General features: G+C 38.4%; 1 protein-coding gene across 1 annotated transcript in view; it reads right to left on the reverse strand.

The window, feature by feature from the left end:
- Window positions 1-6,411: 6,411 nt before the first annotated feature.
- cpox (coproporphyrinogen oxidase) overlaps window positions 6,412-12,896 on the reverse strand; it is a 28,243-nt gene continuing 21,758 nt past the window's right edge. Inside the window, exons 6-7 of the mRNA XM_072585497.1 lie at window positions 10,047-10,151; window positions 6,412-7,416 (exon numbers count right to left, since the gene is read on the reverse strand). Coding sequence (XP_072441598.1) covers window positions 7,329-7,416; window positions 10,047-10,151 — 193 coding nt within the window. The 3' untranslated portion in view covers window positions 6,412-7,328. The remainder of the gene's footprint in view (window positions 7,417-10,046; window positions 10,152-12,896) is intronic.

A 12,896-nucleotide genomic window follows, 5' to 3' on the forward strand; every position in this document is an offset into this window, starting at 1 on the left:
CCATGAATGAATAACCAAAAACAAACCAATCATTCAACTGCACTGAATATCACTGAATTCCTTCCTACCAACATCCTGGGGGTAATTATAAATTAGAAATGCAACTGGATTATCTTCAAGGTTTGTGTAAAGATTTGTAACTTGGGTGTCAGTTGCCGTAGTTGTGGGTATGCTCGCTGAGCTGGGAAGTTGATTTGCAGATGTTTCTTCCCCTGCCTCGGTGACATCTTCAGTGCTTTGGAACCTCCTGTCAAACTCTGCTCTACTGTGACTTTGGGAATTTATTTGGTTCTGTTCCTGCTGCTTCCGGTTGCTGGTTCTGGTAGTCCGTTGTAGCTGCTGATGTATTGGGTCTCAGATCATGTGTTTGTTGATGACGTCTGTGGAGGAGTACCATGCTTCTAGGAATTCTCTGGCTGTCCTGCTTAGCTTGTCTGATGATCGTTGTGTTGTCCCAATTGAATTTGTGGTCTTTGTCATCTGTGTGCATGGCTACTAGGAACAGCTGGTCGTGGCGTTTAGTGTTTGTGGATGCAGATTGCTAGCTGTCGTCCTGTTTGTCCTATATAGTGTTTCGTTCAGTCTTTGCATGGAATCTTGTAAATGACATTAGTCTTTAGTCCTGGTGAGTTGTTGTCTGAGCGTGCCTGTCAGTTTATGGGCTGTCAGGAATCCCAGTGGTTGGAGAAGTCTGGCTGTCAGTTCAGAGACCTTTTTATATAAGGTAATGTGTGTTGGGTCGTGACACATCATTGTCGTGTTGTCTGTCTGCTAGACATCTGTGGATAAAGTTATGGGGATATCTGTTCTTGGTGAAGATTTTGTCGACTTCGTATTTATGTGACTGATCAGGAGTAGGTCAAAGGTTGACAATTTTAAGGCAAGTAATTCACCTCATGGATCCTCAAAACTTGTCCATCACCTGCAGGCACAAATGAGGGGTGCAGTGAAATAATGGAATATTCTGCTTGGATAAATGCAATACCAACAACTCGGGATACTTATTATCCAAGACAAAAGCAACCTGCCTGATTGGCACACCAGCTATCACCTTACACATTGACTCCTTCCATAACTGCCACATAATGCCAGCAGCATGCACCATCTCTAGGTCATTCTGCAATAACGCGTGTTTCGTCAATTCGCTGTAACGCGATTGACAAATTGGGGACGTTGATTCTAAAGTGCAGACTTTTAAAACCTGTGTTGGCTGTAACACAGTTACATTGCCAACACCTTAAGTGCTGTGCCTAAAGCATGATTTTTCTATACAGCAGGATTATACAAGAATGCAACCATCTCGTTATAAAAGAACTGGGTCTGTATTAAATGAACTGCAGCAACTCGCTGAAGTTCCTTCATCACCTTCCAAACCTGCAACTCCTGAACCCAGAAAAACAATGGCAGCCAGTGCAAGGGCAGCCAAATTTATAGATGACATTAAAATAGGTGGGAAAGTAAGTTGCAATGGAGAAATAAAAACAAAATTCAGGCAAATATGATCAGAACATAGAACATTACAGCACAGTACTGGCACTTTGGCCCTTGATGTTGTGCTGACCTATGGAACCAATCTGAAGCCCATCTAACCTGCACTATTCCATTTTCCTCCATTTAAATGCCCTTAAAGTTGGCGAGTCTACTATTGTTGCAGGCAGGGCATTCCATGGTCCCTACTACTGAGTAAAGAAACTACCTCTGGCATCTGTCCTATGTCTATCACCCCTGGATTTAAAGTTATGGCCCCTCATGCTAACCATCATCATCTGAGGAAAAACATTCTCACTGTCCACCCTATCTAACCCTCTGATTATCTGGTATGTCTCAATTAAATCACTTCTCAACCTTCTCTTTAACGAAAATAGCCTCAAGTCCCTCAGCCTTTCCTCATAAGACCTTCCCACCATACCAGGCAACATCAAGTAAATCTTCTCTGAACCCTTTCCAAAGCTTCCACATCCTTCCTATAATGCAGTGACCAGAACTGTACCAGTGAATTTGGCAGAATTAGGTTAAACTTAAGTGTGAAGTTATCCATTTTGTCAAAAATCACACAACACCAGGTTATAGTCTGAAAGTTAGCATTTTTAAATAAACCTGTTGGATGATAGTTTGGTGTCGTGTGATTTTTGACCTTGTCCCCCCAGTCCAACACTGGTACCTCCACCTCATGGTTATCTATTTTGGTCAGAAGATTTGAAAGATAGCTTATTACCCAAGTTATAGTGTTTCAATGCAGAGGTGTCTTCGTTCATGAAATGCAGAAAATTAGTATATGGATACAGCTAGTTATAAAGAAGGCAAATGGATACTTGGCATTTATTACTGAAGTAAAAGTATTATAGTATTGCTTATCCTGTTGGTCCCCTTGTTTGAGGAGGAACGTAGTTGTGTTGGAGGCAGTTTAGGGGAGGTTCATGAGATTGATTCCAGAGATTAGGGACTTGTCTAAGAAGAGAGATTGAGCAGTTCAGGCCTATATTCTCATTGGAGTTTTAAACGAGAGTAGACCTAACTGAAATATCTAAGCTATTAAAAGGGGATTGACAATGTAGATGCAGAGCATATGTTTCCTGTTGTGGAGCAATCAAGAATGAGAGGTCATAGTTTTAGGATAAGAGGTAGCAGATTTAAAAAAAGGTAAATTATGAATCTGTGGAATTCATTATGCCAAAGTGTGCTGGATGCCAGGACACCAAGTAAATTTAAGAAGGAGATAGATCTTTAGTTAGAAATGTGTTGAATAGACTGAGTAGGCAAATAGAATTGAGATCAGCCATGATCATTAAGTGGCACAGCAAGCTCAAAAGGGCTGAATCGTCTACTCCTAGTTCTTACTTTCTACTAAGTACACACGAACACCACCACCTACAAATTTCACTTCAGGTCATGTAAACTTCCTGACTTGGAACTATATCATAATTCCTTCATCATCACTGGGTGAAAATCCCTCCCCAACAGTACAATGGTATATTTAAACCACAAGGACTGTTCAAGCCAGCCACTTTTCCAGGGCCACAAATACTGGCCATTGCAATAACACTGCCGACTCAGGATTGGACTTTTAAAATCCATCATTTAAAAAATAATGATACTTTATGACACAAAAGGTGGTCTGTTCTTATTTCCATGTTCTGGATTTTTAAAATTGTAACTAGGCCTTCTTTTTTTTAAAAACTCAGCTGAGGAAACGGGGTTGTGCACAAGTTGGAAAGGGAGCTGTTGGAGGTGAACAGAAGTTCTCCTGGAGAGAATCAGAAGCCTGTTGATTTTTATTAATGGGACTCAGTTGAATCTGGTCAGTCAGAAAGCAGAAGCTGGTTGACAGCACAACCAGGTGACGTTGAGCACCTTTTAACAAGAGACACTTGGTGAGCAGTAAGGTCATACTGGGTGGGAGTGGGAGAGGTGGGGTTGGAACAATTCTGGTCCTTCAAACCACTTGGAAAGTCTGTTTTCGAAGTTATTTCTGCAGTACTCACTCCACTTGCCCCTCTCTTTCTTCCACCCTCACCCCACAAACAAGGAACAAATAGCTATGCATTTGACAGGCAAACATGGGTGCAAGGCTCAGGTGTCAGTTTAGATCCATTAGGGTCCTACAGGTACACATCCAGTCAGGCAGCATCCGAGGAGCAGGAGAATTGATGTTTCGAGCATAAGCTCTTCATCAGAATCAGTTCATTCCTGATGAAGAGCTTATGCTCAAAATGTCGATTCTCCTGCTTCTTGGATACCATCTGACCGGCTGTGCTTTTCCATCACAACCTCTCTTACAGTCGGATCTCCAGCATTTGCGGTCCTCACTTTCTCCTACGGGTGCACCACAGAATACAGTCATGGACTCAGAGATGTACATTATTTAAACAGACCCTTTAGTCCAATTCGTCCATGCTGACCAGATATCTCAACCTAATCTAGTCCCACTTGCCAGTACCAAGCCCATAACCCTCCACACCCTTCCTATGCATATACCCATCCAGATGGCCTTTAAAAGCAGAGAATGCTGAATAAATGTTTAATAATTGGCAGGAGTCTGAACTGTTCCATTAATGTGCAACAGATTAAAACCAGGTATAGAGCAAAAACAAAAATGCAGCAGTTCCATTTTAACTTCTCTCTGCACTGTTCACATTGAGTAGGAAGGTTAAACTTATCCGGATTCTGTAGAACACTGAAAAACAACAGCCTTTCGTACAATTACCTGAAATTCTCATTAATGGCATTGTTGCAATGAAAAAGATTGATTACACTTCTCATAACCTTAAAAAGGTATTCCAAAGTGCTTTAGTAGTCAACAAAGCTCTTTTGAAGCATAGTAATTATGTTCTCAACTGATGTAATACTGACAAAAGAAATCCTAGAATGAAACTCACCTTGATAGACATCGACATTTAAAAAAAGTCATGGAGGTTAATTACTTAAAACATTGACAAGACTCTGCCGGTGTACTTACAAAGAATAAAATACTTATTAAACAAAAACATTAACTGCATTCCATTGGATAAAAGGGATGAAAGCTTTCATTACAAATGCCAGAAAAGGATTCAAACTCACTTCCTTTCATTCCAGCAATATCCTCACAAACATCAGTCCCGAGTGAAGATTTACCAGATTCGCTACACCAAACCTTCTTGCTCAGACTGATGAGTGGCAAACTGGGCAGTTTCAAAAAAACAGAGTTGACACTTAGCCCAAGTCCAAGAATATCACATGCTGCAACCAGTTTCCTTATGGATGATTTTTAAAAATATATCAACTAAATATTTGTTGTTCAGTTGGCTTTTCTTCCAAGAGACCCAAACAAAACTGCAAACTAAATTTGCTATTTCTTTAAATGGTAGTAAAACAGTTTCCTAAACTCAATTTCCAGCATTCTTGCAGGACTCTCTAGACCATACATCCATTGATGGACTCCATTCTGGATTTTTGGGCTGTGTCCCTCAACTCCTTTAAGTAACAGAGGATATTTTTTCCTAACTTTTGCTCATTGCACTAAACTACTAACCCTCATCTCTAATTCAAGCTTGCAAAACCTCACTAAAAATGTACACAAAGTAGTCTCCAGACTCCTCTGCATCAAATCACAAAAAACTCAAAAATACTGTTGGAATATCACGTGCAATTCTGGTCTCCTTCCTATTGGAAAGATATTGTGAAACTTGAAAGGGTTCAGAAAAGATTTACAGGGATGTTGCCAGGGTTGGAGGATTTGAGCTATAGGGAGAGGCTGAACAGGCTGGGGCTATTTTCCCTGGAGTGTCGGAGGCAAAGGTCTTATAGAGGTTTACAAAATTTTGAGGGGCATGGATAGGATAAATAGGCAAAGTCTTTTCCCTGGGGTTGGGGAGTCCAGAACTAGAGGGCATAGATTTAGGGTGAGAGGGGAAAGATATAAAAGAGACCTAAGGGGCAACTTTTTCCACGCAGAGGGTGGTACGTGTATGGGATGAGCTGCCAGAGGAAGTAGTGGAGGCTGGTACAATTGCAACATTTAAGAGGCATTTGGATGGGTATATGAATAGGAAGGGTTTGGAGGGATATGGGCCGGGTACTGGCAGGTGGGACTAGATTGGGTTGGGATATCTGGTCAGCATGGACGGGTTGGACTGAAGGGTCTGTTTCCATACTGTACATCCCTATGACTCTAAAAGCTAAATCATGCCTCAATCTCCTTAACACAAAATATAAAAGTAAACTTCATTTAAACAATTACTAGGAATAATGTATAAGTGGAAGGAAGCAAGGAACAATAAGTAAAATAAGTGTGCAAATATATGTTTAGCATTTTGGATAATTCTATCGAATAAACTTGCCTTTTAACGTAATTTGTGATGTGGATAAAATGTAATTCTGGTTTTAATTCTTTCAGACCTATTTTTCCTCAAAATGGGAGACAGCACTATTACACAAGAATTATCTATTAACACAGATGTTTTATTGGCCACTTCAAGTAGACTACTATAATCAGATTGGACAAAATACAAAATTTTCTATATTCAGGACACGCAGATCAGAAAACAAAGTAACATATAACCAAAACATACAAAAGCAGAACAAACTTGCCCAATTAATGATCTCAGGCTAATAATTTAAGCCTTAATAAAAACCAAAAGAACTGCGGACGGATGCTGTAAATCAGACAAAAAAAAAAGCCAGAAATTGCGGGAAAAGCTGAGCTGGTCTGGCAGCATCTGTGGAGAGAAATCAGAGTTAATGTTTTGTGTTAAGTGACCTTTCCTGCTGAGGAAGGATCACTCAACCTGAAATATTAACTCTGATTTCTCTCTGACAGATGCTGCCAAACCAGCTCAGCCTTTTCTATTTAAGCCTTGAATCTGATCAAGTAAAATAGCATTTTATTTGTAAATTCACAAGCCCTGAAGAAATCACAAGACATGAAAAAAGGAAGAAATCAGAATGACTCAGTTTATTACATTCAGTGAGTAATATCCAAGTAGGAAAAGTTACTGACTTTTAGGAACAGTGAAATATTTAACATTTCAGTCAGATACCATTCAATAGATCAGTAAATCCAAAAAAGGTGAAAAAAGCACATGAGACGATGCTTCAGAAATAATGCCACTTATAATTTTTACTGTAATTTTATTTCAATGATTCTAGAGTATAAAATCTTTGAATCTCCACTTATCCTGTACTGAAAGTAAATAATTTCCACTTTGTCCATTGCAATTTTTTTTATATAAATACAAACTGTGTCTCTAATGTTGCTTGAAAAAAAAAGGACATCACATCTAAATATAAAGGAAACATTCTTTGAGAAACACATTAGCATTTTAGTCAAAAATTGACTTTGACTTTCAAAGTTATTGTTATAAAAAGATAGGTCACATGCTTTTAAAAAATGACAAACATACAATATACAAAAAAATTCTGTAAGGGTGGCACAATCGATTGCAACTGAAGTCTGCACCAAGGCAGAATGTACACCACAATCAAAGACTTTTAATGAATGGCTGAGATATGACTCTTTTTACCGTAGCCTTCCAATGAAGACAGCTAAAAATCTGTTGCTCATTTTCTGTTTAGGGCGTCATCAAAAACTGGTTTTGTAAACTCCAAGGTAGCTGAAAAGTAGTTAACCAAAAGAAAACACTGTACATACCTTTATGGAGTTCAATTGTGTACACTGTTTAAAAGTGATCAAATTCTCCTGGAAACAATTCTAACACATAGAACAAAAAAACCCAATGATTATATAGTCACTGTGTTAAGCTCAATGTTGCACATATCTTCAATATTTTACAGAAGAAAATGAAAAATCTTCTAATTTTAGGTTAAACGTGGGGCAGTCTTGATTATCTGAATTAATGGACCCAGTCTTTGGGATTCCTCAGGACATTCATAATTTCTGCCTCTCTTGTGCCCTTGGCTGGATTATGCATGTATTCCCATCTGCAAAACAGAAGCAAACATGGACCATGAATTAATCCCAACATTGAAAAAGAATCTCAGCAATATAATCAAACTTTGTGCCTTCATTGTATCGATGTACATAGGTATGGTTGAACCAGCAGTCACTCACGACCCAGAACTCGTATAGCTAGTGAAAGAACCTGCCAGGGTTAAACCCTCCCCAGTTGTTTGATCCCAAGTTGTTGTCTGATGCTGAAAGTGAGATATGGCAACACCTCTGCAGGTGTGCCTTTTTAACCAGATTGAAGGATTATGAAATGGACTGTATCTGGTCTGGACGAGGAAACAGCATGAAATCAATTCCAAATCAGATACATCAAGAAAAATTAATAGATAAAAGATGAAAATTGACTAAGTTGGGAAAAAAATGACAAGTTAGAACGCAATTACCACCAGAAGATTGGACTTTGTTCTTGCAATACTTAAATTTTCAGTATGAGAAGTTGTGACAGTAATTAACGCTTCATCATTAAAAGGATTATGTAAACTTCAAAGAACAATTTTATTGATGAGTTCATGCCATACGTATTGTTCAAGTACAGAAATTTTATACCATTTGATTTATTGTTTGTATTTTCTGAAATGCTCGACTTGAGCTGATTTGTAATGGATTTGTAGATCATTTATTTTTAAAGGATACTTTTGCAAAACAATTTCACACTGCTTAATTGTTTGAATGGAAAACCAGACAGTGACAGCCTGCTTTTGTGAAGATAATGGTAAAAGTTAAACATTACCAACAATAACCTTTTGACAGTTGTACTGCTTTATCTGAAATTCTTGTGGATTTGAACTTAAATACCATTATTTCAGCAGCGATCTTAAAACCAATATTGCAAAAAAAAAGTGACAAATGGGATTAAAAGTACAATTTCTTGCTCTTAGATTGTGACTGAATCTCTCTCTGTTAATGGTGGCTTAAGTGCTAAATCAAAACATAAGAAATCTTGATCCTTGCATTCTTTTATTTTCTTACTATTAAAGTATTCAAAATGGCACCAAGATCATGGCAAAATTGAAAAAGCTTTTCACTGTTCTTCTTGTTGTAAGATATACGTGATAATCAAATCGTTCATAAATCATTCATTCACATGTAATATGTTCTTTTGACTTTCTGGATTTGTTTTTGATTCCTTGCCTGGCCTACATATCGCACTGAAATTCAATAGCAGTTTGCTTTCAAATTAGAAATCAGTTATCCATCGGAGACCTTATTTGTCTGGCCTCTCCATTGACAAAAACAGCATATTACTGTCATATCAGCAAAACTGGAGAACATGAGTTAACCATTAGATAAAAGCAACTTGAAGTCCTCAATGCAAAGAGGACACGAGGGAAAGTACCAAAAAGAGAAAAAGAGAGAGGCTACATGGCATTGCTAGCAAAAGGAAACCTATTTGGACTACATTATTGGATGTATTTTGAAGAATGGGATTTCAGAGTTAGAAATGTAAAGACCATATTTCGCTTCAGCCTATCAAATAGAATAGTGGTTACACATGTTATGGACTAGGCCAGACCCCCTCAAAACATTCAGTAGGCAAGACCCTGACTTTGCTAGCTGTTTTACGCAGGTGCAGAGCAAATATTCCCGAAGGGATGCAGCTGGTCAACCACTTTGTTTTAAACAAAACTGAATTTATTTGCAAGATTACCAAATGAAACACAAGCAAAAGAGAACAGCATACTAAATAACTCAACCTGTCCGAAAATCCAACAGATTATCCCAATGTAATGATGCTATTCTGAATGCAGGTTTGATCGCTGAGCTGGAAGGTTCATTTTCAGAAGTTTTGTCACCACACTAGGTAACCTCTTCAGTGAGCCTCCTGAGGCTCACTGAAGATGTTACCCAGTATGGTGATGAAACATCTGAACATGAACCTCCCAGCTCAGCGAGCAAACCTACATCCAGAACCTCAACCTGAGCTACAAATCTTCTCAAAACTCATTAATGATGCTGTTCCAAATAATTACAACAATCCCCATACATCTCTTGGCACAAAAGATACAATCAAACCCAGGGCCTTACAGGCGATGTCAGAGAGAGGGAGAATCAGCCTGGACCTGCTTCCCTGGGTCCAGCAGCTTTACAACTTTAAGTGAACAGACAGACTGCCAAAAAAATCAAATCAAACCAGAGGAAAGCCGAGCTGGGAGAACTGTCCCCTCCCCTTTCAATCTGTTTCTTTTGCCCAAAAACTTGAAAGCCTTTTTCCTGAGGCAGTATCTGTTAGCTATAATCAAATTGGCCCTAAACCCATCCAAGCCCAGACTTTTCGGAACCTGTGTTTATTTGCTACCCCCGAAATAAAAACCAAGGACAACATAACTTTGTTAAAGGAGCAGCTTTGTCCCAGACTATAGGGAATAATAGCAATGCTGGCATACATTTGTTTCATATCTTAGAAATAATTATTTTGAATTATTAGCTAAGAATTTAATATAAATTACGCTATGATGATTAATTAAATACTGTACAACTTCACTTAATCCATTAGTATCACTCAAACCACTTAGCTTAATTAAATGTCACATTTCAGTATAAAACCAAAAAGTAAATGCACAGGTAATGGTGAAAGTGTGAGATAATCTTGCTGGCCCCTTACCTAGCAGTCAGTGGGAGAGACATCAGAATACTTTCTATCCTAGATCCTGGAGTTGCAAGACCAAATTTTGTTCCTCGATCGTAAACTAAATTGAACTCTACATATCTGAAAGAGAAATCACAAAGAAATAAAAAAAGAGAGCCAACACTGTTGGCAAGGACGGCTGAACAGCTAGTATCATTTACATCATGGTCAGGAGGACAGGAAGTGTAAGAAATACTCAGCAGGCCTGGAAGCATCAGAGAGAGAAACAGAGTTAATGTTTCAGATGAAGGATCACTGACTGAAAACATTAACTGTTTCAGTCCACAGATGTTGTCTGATCTGTTGAATATTTCCAACATTTTGTTTGAACTTTAAATTTCCAGCATCCAAAATATTTTTGCTTTTATGGGTCAAGGTAATGCCAGATTGCAGCAAAATGCAAAACTAGCTTTACCTTGGTGTAAATGTAACAGAACTAGAATCTATGATAACGCATGGTAAATTTATAACAAGTGTGCTGAAAATAAACAAGCATTAGTTTGAACTACTTCTTTCTGCCTCTCTGCTTTCACTGCTGATAGATGAGACTAGGATTTGAAACAATTCTATTATTGGAGTTCCAGGTTAAGTAATGAGTTAAATAAATTCAAACTCTCTGTGGATCTTGGAAAATAGCAATGTGAAACTCTGCTTAAATGATTGACAAATAGTGCCACCTATTGGAATATTTTGTAGCTTTCCCTTTAGGACTGAATATAATAGAACAAATGTGCACAAGACAGAAAAAGGTTTACAGTACTATGAAGAAAAACAGAGAAGGCATAGAGAGGAGGGTTATGTACCACAGAACACATTGTAGACCATGGTCAGGTTGGATTGTGCCAAAAAATTGCTTTTCAGCCGAGATTAAGCTGCTTTTTGCAACAATGTCCCCGCTTCCAAAAACAGGAATTGCTGGACAAACTCAGCAGGTCTAGCATCATCTGTGGGAAAAGAGCAGAGTTAACATTTTGAATTCTAACAAAGGGTCAGTGGTCTCAAAATGCTAACTCTGCTTTCGCTCCACAGATGCTATTGCTGAGAAACTACTGAGTTTCTCCACCCATTCCTTTTTATGATTCAAATCTCCAGCATCTGCAGGTCTTTGTTTTATTTTGATGTTCTTTCTATGATTGCTGCATGGCAGCTTAAAACACATGCAGGCTGTTCATAAGTTGTTTCTTTTAAAAATAGGACTTGTATTTGTATAACACCTTCGTCACAATCAGGTGCCTCAAAGCTCTTTTCCCTCAAGTACATTTTGAAGGTGCAGTCACTGTGGGAAAGCAGGAAATATGGCAGATAACTTGCACACAACCTTGTCCTATCAGCAGCAACGTGATAATGACCAGGTAATCTGATGGTGACTGAAGACTAAATATTATCCAGGATACTGGGGATAACACCCCAGCATCTCTTTAAAATACTGCCATGGAATACTCTATCAACCATAGAGATCAGGTAGAACTTAGTACTTCTGCAGCATTCCCCGAGGTACCAAATATTTGGATTAATTTGATTCTTGCTCCAAAGCAAGTTTACAGAGGTCAATGTTTTCATGTCTTGTTGGTTGTTCACACTGAAATAACCCTAATCACGACCAAATGCCAGGATTAATGCACTGTTTCTCTATGGAGGAGATGCATAAAGTTGCAAACAGGACATTCTCTTCACACCCATCTTGAGCAGCCAGGTGCTTGATTTACCAGCTATCAAGTAGCACTCGATACTTATAATTCCACCACACCCACCCCCTCCCCAACAAATCTATCTTGTTTTTTTTCATCCTAGCTTTTGTTTCATTTTTATCCGCCATTGTTCCTTCTCTCACACTTGAAATCCATTCAGAAACACTATAAAAATAACTAAAACCTATACGTGCCACCAGAAGCAACCACTTATAATCAAGTGCTCATCCCTTTAAATTTGGCCTGGGGCAGACTTTGCAACGATTAGTAGGTAATCATGTAAATTGTATGATTGCTTAGTTTTACACCAGCATGAGAAGGAATAGACTAAAACTTTGTAGAAGCACAGAGATCAATCCTTATTATGCAAGAACTGTTTAAAATTAATGTCAATTAAACTTAAGGGCTGCTGATGGGACTCAGTGAATTGTAAACAGAAATGGAATATTAACTCCTTACATTATGGGAAATGGCACGTATTATCAACCATTAAAAAACTTTGGAAAGCTCTCACATCAGCAATTTATTTTTGAACTGCAAACACATTTCCAAAAAGGAGAAAATGTTCATTATTAAATTAGGCCTCAATTATTGGCCAGATGTAGTTCAGGTCACATGTAAACTTCTGCACAATACATTTACCAGAGACTGAGCAGTTAATTAGGAAGGTTAATGGAATTTCACCCTTGGAAGAATAAGAGCAGTGAAGTCTTATTGGTGAGACCACATCTGGAGTACAGTGAGTAGTTTTAGTCCCTTTATTTAAGGAAATATCTCATTTCAGTGGAGGCAGTTCAGAGAAGGTTCTCTCAGGGAGGAGAGATATCCTGGTATGGAGAGATTGTCTTATGAGCTAAGGTTCAACAAGTTGGGACTCTACCCACTGGAATTTAGAAGAATGACAGAGATGGTCTTATTGGAGCATATCAGATTCTTAAGAGACATACAAATTAAAAACAGAAAAAAGGTTATTTGACCCCTCAAACCTGCTCCACTGTTTAATACGGTCGTGGTTGATTGGTTTGTGTTTTGAATTCCACATTCCATCTGTCCTGAAATCATTTGATTTCCCTGCCCAACAAGAAGTTATCAACCTTTCCCCTTAAAAATATTCAATAAACACACCTTCATGGATTTC

Source organism: Chiloscyllium punctatum, chromosome 15 (genome assembly GCF_047496795.1).
Source record: "Chiloscyllium punctatum isolate Juve2018m chromosome 15, sChiPun1.3, whole genome shotgun sequence".
NCBI classification, from domain to species: domain Eukaryota; kingdom Metazoa; phylum Chordata; class Chondrichthyes; order Orectolobiformes; family Hemiscylliidae; genus Chiloscyllium; species Chiloscyllium punctatum.